The 14651-nt window shown below is 39.2% G+C and overlaps 2 protein-coding genes across 2 annotated transcripts; both read left to right on the top strand.

The window, feature by feature from the left end:
• Window positions 1–139: 139 nt before the first annotated feature.
• LOC120786399 (zona pellucida sperm-binding protein 4-like) lies at window positions 140–4543 on the top strand. Its single transcript, XM_040121838.1, has 12 exons — window positions 140–333; window positions 807–1106; window positions 1193–1302; window positions 1452–1638; window positions 1890–2012; window positions 2127–2299; window positions 2739–2836; window positions 3029–3177; window positions 3346–3523; window positions 3615–3750; window positions 4323–4397; window positions 4464–4543. The coding sequence occupies exons 1-12, from the start codon at window positions 183–185 to the stop codon at window positions 4470–4472; spliced, it is 1689 nt and encodes a 562-aa protein (XP_039977772.1). The 5' UTR covers window positions 140–182; the 3' UTR covers window positions 4473–4543.
• Window positions 4544–5651: 1108 nt separating this feature from the next.
• On the top strand, window positions 5652–13763 carry cndp2 (carnosine dipeptidase 2). The gene is made up of 12 exons (XM_040122698.1): window positions 5652–5704; window positions 6714–6794; window positions 6978–7121; window positions 7292–7454; window positions 9318–9406; window positions 10544–10744; window positions 10920–11004; window positions 11141–11301; window positions 11410–11574; window positions 11896–12037; window positions 12377–12524; window positions 12935–13763. The coding sequence occupies exons 2-12, from the start codon at window positions 6735–6737 to the stop codon at window positions 12999–13001; spliced, it is 1425 nt and encodes a 474-aa protein (XP_039978632.1). The 5' UTR covers window positions 5652–5704; window positions 6714–6734; the 3' UTR covers window positions 13002–13763.
• The last annotated feature ends 888 nt before the right edge of the window (window positions 13764–14651 follow it).

Genomic DNA, 14651 nt, shown 5'->3' with positions numbered 1-14651 from the left:
CCCCCGCCCGCCTTCTCCTCCGCAGCAAGTCGACGGGTTCTCCTTTACACACTCGAGACTTTAATCGGACCCCCAAGTGCCAATTAGCAGCGACCAGGTGCAACTAATTGACTCCGGACCACTACTTGTACCACGTCTTGATCCGGCGGTCGGCAGCTGCGGGAGGGCTTTCACGTGGCTCTATGGCTGGGCTCCGGGTCGAGCTGCTGGCGGTCCTGACTGGGACTGTGCTGCTGGTGTCCGTCCGGGGCTGGGAGCGGATCAACGAGACTCAGCTCCTCAGCTTCTACGAGACGGGGCAGTGGGGCGAGCCTCTCAGCGTTACGTCGCCAGGTAAAATGCTACCAGTGAGAGAGCGCTCAGATAATGGGTAGGCGGTGCCTTCACCCTCATAAACCCGGGCTACGATATCAAGGAAACTGCTTCAGATAATGAAATCACTTAATTGTATGTAATAAAGTTGTTTCATGTACTTGAACAGCTGCAATAAACTCTGTGCAACGTACACAACTTAGTCTAAAAAAAAAAATTCAAATCAGAGTATTTACATAAATCATCTAAAAATGTAGATGACCAGAGATTTTTAGTTTTAATTTTTTAATTAAATGTTCAATTTATTTGAACAAAGTTGGCTTGGGGCTGGAGCTCTATATAATCTCCTCAGTGAGACTTGGTTAATCAGTCCAGTCTAGCTGCTGTAAATTTAGACTTGAAACAAACGAATGCAGAGCCGTTCGGGTGAGGACTAATCTATTTAACTAAACTGTCCAAATACAATGGCTGACAGACTGCCCCCTCCCCTCCAGATGACAGCAACGACTACGACGACAGTGAGGATGCAGTTCCTGAAGTCGAAGGTGCTGCCACCAGTGACGATTTCAACCCTTTTGCTGGCCATGGATTCCAGGTTGAAGATGACGATTCTGGCCCAAGAAATTGGGCCAGCAGTACAGATGGTGGATTCCAGGTGGAATTTGTAGACGCCCCTCCAAGGAGCTGGACCAGTAGTACCTGTCCAAGTTCTGCTGGGCTAGCTGTTGTTTGTAGTGAAACTGGCTTCCAAATTACTCTGCCAACAGGTCAATTAAGTGAAGTTAAAGTTTTGGGTACGTACTGACTTGTCTGCTTCTTTGATGTCAAGTCTTAATTTTGCTAAATGCATGTTCGCTACAAGAATTTATTTTCCCTCTAGGCACGAAGGACCTGCTGTCTGTCATGGATGCGCCAAAATCTTGTGGCTATGATGTGAACCCTCTTGAGAACACTTTGACTGTACCGTTCACTGGGTGCAATGTGAAACATGTAAGTGTCTGGAAAAATAATTGCCTTGCCTTTTTATTTTTCTTTAACCTAAGATGGGTAGAGCATGTAATTGTACTGATTTAGTGTAGTTTTGTTTAGTGTACCTTGAATTTAAATCATGTCTTAAGCAAAAGCTCAAATTATTTCAGAGTGATGGCTACAGCCTGCAGTTGTTGTACGTCAATGAGTTGAGTCAGACACAAGTTGCTACCGCATCTTGTGAGGAAAGTCCAAAGTTTGACCCTGGCCTGTTCCCTCGCTCCAGTGGCCAACCCCAACTCAAGCAAAAGTGCAATAAAGCAACCACTGCTCCACCACCAGCATTAAAGGCGCAAAGTGAGTGCAAACTGTCTCCAAACAATACAGCTATTGAGCTGAATACAAGGATGTTGGAAGGCACTTAACAAATGCTGTATTCATTAATGTGATGGCCATGGATCTAATGCAGCTTTTAAAATGTGTGCAGATGTAGACTATTAATGCTGTCTCTATCCAGTGAGCATGAACAGTTCTTCAGACTTTTTTTTTTTTTTTTTTAAAAGGGTAAATTGAGTCAGAGTTGCATATTGGACTTACTACTATTTCAGATTGTTCTGTCCACACGGGGGAGCAGGTGACTTGTGGCCACTCAGGAATAACTTCATCAGATTGTGAAAAGATGGGGTGCTGTGTTGATTCTTCTACATCTGCCTGCTACTATCCACTGGATGGTAAGGATGCTGTTTAGGTACTTTTCTTACTTGATTTCTAATAAGACCAACTTATGTATTACAGAAATTGGGTAACTGACAGTTCTGGTATCCATAACTCCTTTCTCACTTTAGAGTGCACTGGGGATCAACACTTTGTTTTCGCCATTCGCTACGACTCTGCATCAATCCCTGTAGACCTCACCGCGCTTGTTATTCCTGGAAATACAAACTGTAAACCAGTCATTGTTAATGACAAGGTTGCCATCTTTAAGTTCAAAGTTACAGAATGTGGAGCTCGTACTTATGTAAGTTGTCCTCCCCTGCTTGACTTTACTTTTACTTTTTTGAGATCAACACAGGACTCCTCTCCCTGCCACTGTGACAAAAGGCTGTCACAAGTTGGCCTACTCATGTTGCATCTAGGTTTCTCTAAGTTTAATCATGTGCTAACATGGCATTAGTGGTATTACAGTACAAGAAATTAAGAAGTCTTGCTAATACTGACATATTAGCATGTAACATTCTGATTTGACAAACCAATCCAAGCTGTAAGTACTTGTGATCTCACATCTGCTGCATCTTTTCATCTAAAACATTAAATGTTTATGGGCTTTAAGAGATTAAGGATAAATGTCACTAAACATGCTGGCAGTCTTGGAGATTGGGCCTCAGGCAGTACATCATACATGCTGTGTAACCTGGGAGACCTGAAGCCACCACCTGAGAGAAATTACTTCCCTGCAGGAAGTTGGTGAGACAAAGATCTACCTGGCCGAGGTGCAGACTGTTGTCAAAGCTCGGAACCTCAAATATGGTGTAATTACAAGAAGTGATCCACTCAGGTTAGTGGGTTATACATTACATTTAACTCAAATGGCACAATTAGACCCTTTAGTAATAAGGCCTAATGGTAGTTCTGGTAACTTCAATAATTAGATTCTGAAGTAGAGTTGCACTTCATTGCTTTTTACGTATGGACAGATAAGACTTTAGTCACAAGCTGAAACACTGTCTTTAACCCACGTCTTGTGTAGGTTCATGGTTGAATGCCGTTATAGCAAAGGGGGCATTGCTCAGCAGTCACTGGCCAGTGTTGGCTACATGGTCAAGATCCCGAGTTCCACCTTGCCATCAACAGTAATCTCCAATGGCTTATATGGTGTTCAGTTGAGAATTGCTGAAGGTCAGATTCATGCATTAAATTTCCAAACCAAATGCAAAAAGTGTGATTGTCAATTTTGGCTGAAGTGAATTCATACATAAGTAGTTCTCAGTTTTAATTTTTATTTTTTTATTTATTTATTTTTTTTAATAATTGAAACTGTGCTCCTTGTCTCTCTAATCCCAACAGATCATACATATTCACGTTACTTGCCCACTTACCATCAGCCCTTGCGACGGCTCCTTGGCAATAAAGTCTATCTTGAACTGCGCCTGAAGTCTCCCAAACCAGATGCAGTAATTCTTGTCAACTACTGTCTAGCTTACCCTCGCTCGGCAAAGAATGCACTGGTGCTTATTTATGAAGGGTAAGCATGACTGTCTGCACCTACTGCATGTCTATTAAAACACATCCTTGACCTCTGTCCACTTATCCAGAAGTTATGTTTGCCTCTGTAGGTGTGCCAACCCTTATGATCCAAATGTGTCCATCCTTAAAGTCAGTGACCTTCCCAAAAATCGCTACCAGAGGCGCTTCATGGTCAGTGCCTTCCAGTTTATGGATCAAAAGACAAACAAGTACCTTGATGAAGAAGTGAGTCAAAGTACAATGTTTTGATGTGCTAAAACATGAGCACTCACTGAAGCGAATAGCATCTTTCAACAGTGCATGTTGACTTTGACAAGGGGCCAAATCATTAATGCAGACAGATGGGTCGCAGCATATTTGGGGTGCTTGAACAAGTCCAATCTATGATGGCTCCACCTCGCAACATGCAGGATTAAAAGGATCTGCTACCTCCTTGGTGGCGGTCTTGTAGAGTCCGTGCCGAACATGTTAGGCAGGGGTGGTCATAATGTGTTTCAGTGTATTTGGGAAGCTATTGGTTTGTGTATGAGACTAAAATGAAGACTCTAAAGGCGCCATAACAGTCATGAGGTGACTCGTTCATTAAGAGGGCCCCTTACATAATACAATTGTTGACTTAGGAAACTTACCCATAGCTAAACTCTCACTGAAATTTTTGCAAAGCTAAAATGAGAATTTAAAAAGGCACTATGTAATAGCTTAGAAGTGTGGATTGTCAATGCTCAAATTTAAATTTCATGATTCATTTAGAGGCAACATTTCTCATAAGTTTTAGGAACTTTTTTTTCCCCATGCAGATCTATTTCATGTGCTCTGCTGAAGTTTGTATGCCAGTAGAAAGGATGTGTGAAGAGCGGTGCTTTGATGGAAAGGTGAGTCTCAAACTTTGCAAATGTGATAACTCTTTAAAATGTCTAATCAATTCTCTTTGCTTCTAGGTACAATAAGGATTTGCAGTAGAAGACCAATTTAGATAATGATGAACTGGAAAAAAAATAAATAACATTTTATACAGTAACAGTTCTTGGTTTCTTTTTAAAATGTAGATGTGAAGTATTACTAGTGTCAATACAGTCTGGGATATGATCTTAAGTTTGTGTATGATTTTTAAAGTTTCAGGAAATTATTGGATTGGGTATAAATATCAGATGTTTTGAAAGGTTTCTTTAACTTTCTAGAGGCAAACCTGACTTAAGTTCTCAGTTTGTCCAGGTCTTCATCCCACAATCTCTTTGCAGCATAAAAATGCAAAATAAGTAGTTGAAACAAAAGGTGCTAGTAAGATGCATGCTATTGAGAAAGTAATGATAAAAGCAGGAAAAATGGCAGATATAAAATGCTTAGACTCCATGAGGTTCATGGAAGAGTGGACTGGTTATAAATCCATTAATGACCTAACTAAAACCCTTCTATAAATATAGATATTTATCAGTATGTAGTTTACCTCAACATTAATTTAGGTAATTAGTGCCATTTTTAAACTCATTTTTCATTATCAATTTTTTTTTCTCTCTCTCTCTCTCCCCTGGGGTGCATGAAGGTTTTTTTATTTTTATTTTTTTAAATAAATGCCATGCTATGGAATCTCCACAATCAAGGTCATTTTGTGGATGACGACTCTAAGCCTGTGTGTCTGTGTCAAATGAGTGTTTGGTTTTTTTTTTTTTTTTTTTTTGCATGGAAAAAAACTTGCAAAGAAAAGTGGGTACAACCTGTAGGGCTCATATTCTGGAAAAACTGTCTTCACAATCTCTGGCAATTATCACTTACAATGTAAGTTGACAATTTGGTCTAAGGGTAGTGTTGGAGAAATGACTGAATACATTAGCATAGAACATAAACTAGTAACCTGCCCATAGGTTTGGGTTGGGGGTTTTTTTTTTTTTTTTTTTTTTTTTTGGGAGAAATTTTTGATCAAGTCAAATCAAAATTATACACAGTAGTAATGCGATTATAGTTTGAAAATTAGTTTCAAAAAGATCCAACGTAGCTAAATTTTCCTCCGGAGACGTTTTCAATCAACACGACGAGACATCGATTGCTGACCCACAATTCTTTGCGCCGTAAATACCTTTCAACATCCACATTGGATCCAACAGTGGGAGTGATTTGACGTTTCTTTATCACACTTTCAACCACAGACTGTACCAGCGTTTGGACAACAGGAGCAGTCAGTCAGGTGAGAGGAGTCACATGTTTTAAATCAGTAAGTCCGTACAGCTGAACAGGCAGTTTCGATGGTGCTTCGTGTGTTTCAGAAATTAGCAGGAAAGGCTAACTCTCATTCAGTGTGACTTTACAATCAGGTCTCACAACATTACAATTGAAGTTCTGTTTTTTATGAGCAGTTATTTAATAGTAGGTCCACAAACATGACTATCACAGTAACAATGAAACTAATTTACATTCATGTTAATTCGTAGAGGAACGTGTGTGTGTGTGTGTGTGTGTGTGTGTGTGTGTGTGTGTGTGTGTGTGTGTGTATAGTACGAACCTATATGCTACATACCACAGCATTTACTGCATAGCCTACCCTAATTTGCAATGCACGTGCCCATATGGGTCTTTAAACTGCACCAAACTCAGCAATTAAATACGTACAAAGCGGCACAAGAAACCACCAATGCACAAAATACCGTCAGTTCAAATGTGATACACTAAAGTTTCCGTAAGACCACAAGCTACACACATTTTATGACTGCTCCGACTTTTCAAACTGTTTCAAAATGATCCCAGACATGATCCATCCTTACCTCAAGTAAACACTTCCACACGTTGAGCCTCCTGAATTCTTTAATAGTCACACTATGAGGTATTTGACTTTGACAAATTTCTCAGGCTGTAAAAGTCACACTGAAATAATTTAATGAAAAATCCAGTGAATGAGTAATATGACCACTTATTGATGCAACTTGCCATTTACTCTTAAAGGTGTTGATTGAAACCTATTAGATCAGCTACTTAATGCGCAAAGTAATGGGCCAGTGAGGTGTGTCTGTAGTGTTGCAAAATGATGCAAGCTCAACATCTTGATAGGAAACTTGCTCTTCTGTCACTCACCATTTATGTGCATGATAGAGGAGCTGGAAAAAGCAGCAGTTAGCAGGAGGGCGTGGTCTTTGTCCTTCCATAAAATAGCACAGGGTTTGAGGTAGGCTCTCACACCATTCTGCCCGTTGAACCCGCAGCTCCTCCTGTCGTTGGCAAAGATGGCTCATCTTTCTGCGCTCTTCAAGTATGTGGATGAACACCAGGATCTGTATGTGCAGGTAAGCTCGTTCTTACTAAGGCTTTGACATACATACTCTGGCTCCACTTTGCTGGTTTGAATGAAACTTTAACAAAATGTGAGCCTTACATTTCTCAAACCTTTTTCCTTATGCTATATAAAAACCGCGATCATGTTTTCCTGGACAATATTAAAATTCATAAGAACCTTTCTTGTTTCCTAGCGCCTTGCTGAATGGGTAGGAGTCCAAAGTGTGTCTGCTATTCCAGAGAAGCGTGGCGAGATCAAGAAGATGATGGAGATGGTAGCCAGCGACATTGAGAAGCTTGGGGGCACAGTGGAGATGGTGGACATTGGCAAACAGACGGTAAGACTGTGTGAGAGTATGCTGTTGCACTGTTAATGTTTGGATTTGTTTGTTAAAAAAGCAGTTCGTTTCAGTAGTTTGTTACTTGCCTTACCTTTCCTCAAATCTAGGCCATTTGCCTATAGCTATTGCATTTTATAGTCATTATATTGTACATTTTGTTCATGCAGCTTCCCTCTGGAGAGGAGATCCCCTTGCCTCCTATCATCCTGGGGCATGTGGGGTCAGACCCAGGTAAGAAGACTGTGTGTATCTACGGCCACCTTGATGTCCAGCCAGCCTGTATCGATGATGGCTGGGATACAGAGCCTTTCACTCTGGTGGAGAAAGATGGTAAGAGCAAACCTTTTTCAGCTACGTTGGGTGCAAAATTACCCTGAAGCGGTTTGGGTAGGATCTGTGAAGTTTGAAAAATAAAACAGCTTTACTGGATGTTATTGAAGGACAATGGAATGCTGATTGGCCATGTAAGACGACGCATGATGTGACTAACTTCATGGTTTCTGTTCCCCGTCTTTTATGTAATGATTACACCACTTTTGTTTTTGGCTTGGCAAACTTATCAAAACTGAAACGAATAATAGTAGTATGTCCTGTAGACAAGCAAAGAGGACAGTTGAATGAAAATCTATTTTAACCGATGCATGACTGGCCTACAGAATAAAATTAAACTGGTATCAGAACCATTCATCAAAATGTGTGTAATGTCATTCGCATCTCAGTATCACGTAATAATAACATCAAACTCCTTCTTTGGTGAGCGGAGAAGTTGTTTTCATCATCGTTACTTAAATTTAACTTCGAGTTTAAATGTTTTTTTTAAGCTTTTATCAGCTTTACATTTGTGACCATATCACAACTGGTTACATATTTCCAAAGTCCATTCCAGTCACCTCATGTTTGAAGGTACTTAATCATGTCTTATCTGCAAATCTTACATGTCAAGTTGAGCCAGTGCTGTTGTTTTAAGAAGAATCTGTAATTGATTTTCAGAGTCCAAAAGGGCTCAAGTGAAACGTTTTCTCTAGTCAATATATTATACATTAACTGATTTCAATTAGCATTTTTGGATGTACTCATATTCCAAAGCTATTATTTAGGCACATTCTACTTCACTTCACAGTTTTGTTTTGTTTTTTTCGTTTTTTTTTTTGCATAACTAAGATACTACAGCATTATGGAATTGGTGCCTACGCACTTTTAGATGCTACACAATAATGCAAATGCTGCACTGGAATAATTGTAAACTCAGAAGGTGTTTTTATTGTGTGTTAAACAACACAGAATAACTTGACTCTAATGTGTGTGAACCCCTACAAACCCTGTAACAAAGTGTATTGTAATAGCACAAACTGACCCAGTCAGCTTCCTTTTTCACTGTCGTCCTTGACAGATAAATCAGGACAACTTAGGGCTTTCATTTATTCTGTGACATTATTAAATCACATGTATTGGTAGATTATTTCTAATCGACATTGGGGAAACTTTTTACTTCCTTCTTTTGTTTGTTGGATTTTTTTTGTGTTACTAATACCAATACCCAAATGGTCTTGTGTATTTTCTGGTGATAGTCAGCTGAAAGAAAGCACCACATCCACTTCCTCCTTGATGTCTGTTCAGTTCTGTTCTTGCTTACATCATGTTTTACTATTTCCTTCTATTTGGTAAAATTTGGTAAAGAGTTGACTTAAATGCTGACACACCATAGATCTGCCTTCCACTTTTCATCACGTGGAAGCGTTCTGTAACTTTAAATGTATTACTAGCTAGTCACTCCCTAAGAGTACTAACTGAGTGGGTCTATAGCCGTAGTGGCTCCAAGAGGTTGTGAGGTTGTGGTCATTACACACCAGAAGAATAGTAGGATGACATGATGTGATTAACTTTTTTTTTTTTTTTTTTCCCAACAGAGGAAAAAAACCAAAAACAAACATGGTACCTGAAATGAGAAATTATTATAGGCTCAGCTTGATGTGGTCAGACTTGTTGTCAGTCTAAACTTGAACAGAACTGACCTGAACTGTATCAGCCACGGGAACAGGAGAGGTGAACATTGAGAATAAAGGGACTGATAGCAACATGTAGACATTTTTCTACAAACAAAAACGTCCATCAGAATTATTTGAAAGATGTCTTGATCACAAGAAAATTCTACTTATAGGGGCTTTAAACTAAAACACTGTTTTCTCTTCGCAGGTAAGCTCTATGGAAGAGGTTCTACTGACGACAAGGGTCCAGTGTTGGCCTGGTTTAACTGCATTGAAGCCTACCAGAAGATCCAGCAGGTTACTATTACAGTTTGGCTTTTACTACTGAGTTAATGACAAGTGGGATGTAAAACTTTCTGCGCCAGAGACTCTAAAGTGATACGTCATGCATCAAATAAACCAGACCTTCCACTTTGAGTCCAACAGAGGCTCTTTCAGTGTCTGGCTAGTTCCCTGTGTTACCAATCCACATGCTCACAAACCAAGTTTTCTCTTTTCTATATGCCAAGACAAATGGCTTACATTATCAGAAGTAGACATGCAAGAGCTTGCAAACACGACTGTGTATCATCTGGATGCCCAGCCAGCCATCATCAATAATGGCAGTTTTTCAGAGCCTTATACTCTGTGTTAGCATTAAAAGTGGTTTTCTGTGGTTGCCTGAGCAAATCTTTTTATAACCTGAACCTTTTATGGGTGTGGTGGAAACATCAACAGCGATCAGAAATTACTGACTTAAATGCTGTTTGAATGGCAAGGTTGGAAATATACAGAGGTGTGGTGATTTATTTCAGGATGGGGAATTGTATTCTTTGGACTTTATACAAAGTGAATGGAATGATAATTCTAGGTGACATCCATCTCTTGCGTACAGTCCCAGAAAAATGTTTCTTTCATTTTCAAAGCTGCATTGTGAACAGTTCGTGTTGATTTAACAAGTCATTGCAGGTTTTTTGATATTTAATATTTAGTTATAGCACAGTGGATTTGAGGGACTGCTTTCACAAAACGATCCTGCATCATTTGGAGAAAATGAATTATCTCTTGTGTTTAAGTACAGAACTGATTTGGTAATTAAGTGCCAATCATTTTAGAGCCGTTAGCAGGGTAAGTGGTCAAAGGTCTCTAGATGAGATCATTAACAGTCTTGTCCACCCATCACTTAATGACTAAACCAAATCGACTCAGCCAGGACCTATTCTGTGATCAGGAACAGAAGTTATTTTCCCGATGAAGCGATCTGATGGTTTTTTTTGCGCTTATTCAACTCTAGGAAGTAAGGATATTTACAGAGATTTAAGTTGCTTGTACAGGTTCAGAATGACCATCATTTTCAACACAAATTGGTCTTTCATCCTTTTGATCTTTATCTTTGTGCACAGAGGTTTGTCTTTCTTTTTTTTTCTTCTTCTTATATCTCTCTTCATGTTGCAGGAGCTTCCCATCAACATCAAATTCTGCTTCGAGGGGATGGAGGAATCTGGATCTGAGGGCCTGGATGGACTGGTGTTTTCTCGAAAAGACACCTTCTTAAAAGACGTGGACTATGTCTGCATCTCTGACAACTACTGGCTGGGCAAGACCAAACCCTGCATCACCTACGGTCTGAGAGGAATCTGCTACTTCTTCACTGAGGTGGAGTCAGATTGTTATGCTTTCATTTTTACCATAATCCGTTAAACTGTGGCAAAAACAAACCTAGTCATACAGTATAGCAATGTTTCAGCATAACACCAGTGTACTATAGCATTTTGTAAAATTGTGTTTTGATGCAGCACATTAAAATGATGGTTTATTCTGAATTTTAAAGGTGGAGTGCTGTGAGAAGGACCTGCACTCAGGGGTGTTCGGCGGCTCTGTTCATGAGGCCATGACCGACCTTATCGCACTTATGGGCAAGTGAAGCTGATTATTGAACTACAATCTCATAAAACCCATTTGAGCGCAGTTTTAGAGGCAAACTCTGGTCACAAACGTGTGTTTCCCTGAACTGTGGGAGTTTTAATCTCGTGTTTGTCGCTTCCTCAACAGGCTCCCTGGTAGACAGGAAGGGGAAGATTTTGGTTCCTGGGATTTATGACAGCGTGGCCCCTCTGACAGAAGAGGAGAAAAAGCTGTATGAGAAAATAGATTTTGACTTGGATGAGTACTGCAAAGATGTTGGAGTTGAACAGCTGCTGCATGACACTAAGGCAAGGAACTGATTTCTGTTCTTTAAATCAGTCAAAGTAAAAAAAAAAAAAAAAAAAAACACTTATGCACTACTCCGAGTTACTTTATGGCATTTCATCCCCCTGTAGGAGCAAATCCTAATGCACCGCTGGAGATACCCATCTCTTTCTCTTCATGGTATTGAGGGAGCTTTCAGTGAAACAGGAGCAAAGACTGTTATTCCCCGCAAGGTCAACGGCAAGTTCTCCATCCGCCTCGTCCCTGACATGGACCCCAAAGTTGTGGAGAAGCAGGTATACTCTGCAATACCTTAGACCGATTGTGACTCTGATCATATCATCTGGTTTTATTCATGTGACCAAAACCCTTTGCAGGTCATGGTGTGGAAAATATTAAAGTCTATGTCAGTGAAATTTAAACACAGATGACTTGCTTGGTCATGCTGTTTGGGAAAGAAAAAATTGTGCCAGTTAAACAGATTTATAGAGCAGCCTAAGTTTTTGTTGTTGTTGTTGCTGTTTAATAACCTCTTAGTTTATGCTAAAACATCCCTAAAAAAACAAATCTTCTTGGTGCTTTGGTTTCACTAATATTTTTCTTTTTTTATTTTCAAGGTTATCGACCATCTGCAGAAGAAATTTGCTGAAATGGGATCCCCCAACAAACTGAACGTGTACATGGGCCATGGAGCCAGAGCTTGGGTCTCTGACTTCAACCACCCACACTTCATGGCTGGTCGAAAGGCCATGAAGACAGGTAAAAAGACTGAGCAACAGGAGAATGACAGAAATGTATACGATTAAAGGATTAGTTCACTCAAAAACGACAAATAAAGCTGAAACTCCGAAGGACTAGATACCACAAGGGATAAGTAGGAAATGTTTTTAATTTAATTATCATTTTAAAATGCCACTGAATATTGTTTTTGTTTCCTTACTTCAACTGATTATTGGTAAACAGAGAGGTAATGGATATGGATAAAAATTGTATTTTTTTTTTTTTTTTGGTTACAGTCCAGAGGTTGTTTTCATTTTGACTTGTTTTACTCATATTGACGACTCTTCACTTTGTCTAATCCTCCTCAATGTGCCGTAGTCTTTGGTGTGGAGCCTGACCTGACTCGTGAAGGTGGAAGCATCCCTGTCACCCTGACCTTCCAGGAGGCCACAGGGCGTAACGTCATGCTGCTTCCTGTTGGATCCTCTGATGATGGAGCTCACTCCCAGAATGAGAAAATCAACAGGTATGTCACAGTGCAAAGTTTAATTCCCTTTTCTACCCGAATCCCTGTAATCGGAAAGAGAGGGTAAATTTCCAAGGATTGAAAAGTTCAGAAAATATCTCATAGGAGTTGAAAGGTTGGTCACTGGAATAAGCGTCACTGTGGACGAATTAGGTGTGACATTGAAAAGAAATAATACTAATCAGGTCAAAGGAAAGAGTTTTTTTTTTTTAAGGGGGTTGATTACGGTCTGTCACTTTCATATTTTGTTCCAAGTTAAATTTAGTCAAAGTTCAAGTATCAGTAGTTATTGTCAGGCTTTCTACCTGAAAGTTCTACTGAAAATTCTGACTGCTCAATTGCAGCTTGTGATAAAGACAGCTATCCACCAATGAAACAAGCTCACCACTGTTTAATGTTTCCTTTTTCAGATCCAATTACATTCAGGGAATCAAGATGCTGGGTGCGTACTTCCACGAGGTTTCCAAGCTGGAGTGAAGTGATGTCTGATCATGAAAAATGCAAAATAATGTCCATCCTCACAATCAGAGCTGTAGCTTTTGGGGTATGATTGAGCTTCCACAGTGAGTGTTTTAAACACAATGCCTCCTAATTATAAAAGCGTTTTTCTTTGTTGTCCTACTGGTCACACTCATTAACACCTTAATAGGTTTTGCTGTTGCCTTAATACATAACATGAATTATCTGCTTACAATAAACCGTAATGTCATCGGATTTAGAAAATAATGTTAGGTGATTTTTTTTCTGTGTCCAAAGTCTGCTTAAAGTATGTAGTGAAGAATGATCAAGCAGGTATCGAACGTGTTTGATGTCTCTGTGACAACAGGCTCACAAAAAGTAGGATCTGTGCTTATGGTCTTTAAGCCAAAGCCAAATCTAGCTGGAAACGACTGTAGTAAAAAAATGAAGCAAAGCAGGGTACACAACCTGGATAATTCCACACTTACTAAGAGGGTGAAGTTCTCCTGCAAAGCCGAGGTGGACCAAAAGCCTTTAACAGTCATAAGAGTACCAGATACTCAAAAGACTAGCATCTGTGTCATTTAAACTGGATTATGTCAGATTACAGACTGGTATCAATGGGGCTCATTCAGACTAAAGTGTGCAAAGCAACCTCGGTTAATATCTGCATAAAGTGATTATTAAGATGGTTGATTGATGAGTATGATGTTTGCATTGTATTATTATTTTTTTTTTTTATCAGATCATAGTTTACTGCAGGAACAAAAAATTGAAAAGATATTTTTCTTTCCACTTTCTTGAAATTAAAACAATTCAAATTAAAAGTCTATCAGTGTACAGCGTATTTTTATGACATCTTGAATCACACGACTACATGCCGGTTGATATTGTGACAAGTGAAAGAAATGTGGCCTGTGTTCTGTCATGTCTCTGTCAGAGGTTTTGACCATTAAGGAAATTTCTGTTTGTGTTATAGAATAACCAATAACCTGACAGGGATCAAGCTATGGGAATTATAATCAGAAAGCATTTTGGGACTTTTTAACTTCCCTGTCCCTTTAATGAAGGGGGTGGGGTGTGTGTATGGAGCCTGGAGGAAGGGCTGCGGCCTGACCAGGGTTGCCAGGTCTGCTGTTTTCTCGCGGAACAGGGCTACTATTGAAGTTGAATTTTTTTTGCCCGCTGATTGTGCAGACCTATTTTACATGCAAATTACATTAATATCTATAGATGAAAATACATATTTTAAATGAAATAATTTAATTATTTAATTTATTTGTTTTATATCCAAATTCTACCAAACTGACACCAGATCAGCAAGTAAACACACATATGTGTGTATATATATATATAGATATATATATATATATATATATATATATCTATATATATATATCTATATATATATATATATAGATATAGATATAGATATAGATATAGATATATAGATATAGATATATAGATATAGATAGATATATAGATATATAGATAGATATAGATAGATATATAGATATAGATATAGATATAGATATAGATATAGATGCAGCTACATGCTCTGCTACATGCAGAGATTGTGGGATATATGGATACCTCGAAACCCAACATCTAAGCTGACAAAGAAACAACTACTAGCTCAGTGTTCCAACATCCGCAAACGGCAACTGC

The sequence above is a fragment of the Xiphias gladius genome, chromosome 24 (assembly GCF_016859285.1).
Source record: "Xiphias gladius isolate SHS-SW01 ecotype Sanya breed wild chromosome 24, ASM1685928v1, whole genome shotgun sequence".
NCBI classification, from domain to species: Eukaryota; Metazoa; Chordata; class Actinopteri; order Istiophoriformes; family Xiphiidae; genus Xiphias; species Xiphias gladius.
Note: the sequence above shows the minus strand (reverse complement) of the source record. Positions and strands in the feature narration are given on the sequence as shown.

Excerpts from the sequence above, each read along its gene's own strand:
- cndp2 (XM_040122698.1), top strand. The coding sequence starts at position 6,735 with ATGGCTCATCTTTCTGCGCTCTTCAAGTATGTGGATGAACACCAGGAT. Across the intron at positions 10,745-10,919 it reads TCTGCTACTTCTTCACTGAG|GTGGAGTGCTGTGAGAAGGA; the intron begins GTGGAGTCAGAT and ends TGAATTTTAAAG. Across the intron at positions 11,302-11,409 it reads AGCTGCTGCATGACACTAAG|GAGCAAATCCTAATGCACCG; the intron begins GCAAGGAACTGA and ends ATCCCCCTGTAG.
- LOC120786399 (XM_040121838.1), top strand. The coding sequence starts at position 183 with ATGGCTGGGCTCCGGGTCGAGCTGCTGGCGGTCCTGACTGGGACTGTG. Across the intron at positions 2,837-3,028 it reads ACAAGAAGTGATCCACTCAG|GTTCATGGTTGAATGCCGTT; the intron begins GTTAGTGGGTTA and ends CGTCTTGTGTAG. Across the intron at positions 3,524-3,614 it reads CTGGTGCTTATTTATGAAGG|GTGTGCCAACCCTTATGATC; the intron begins GTAAGCATGACT and ends TTGCCTCTGTAG.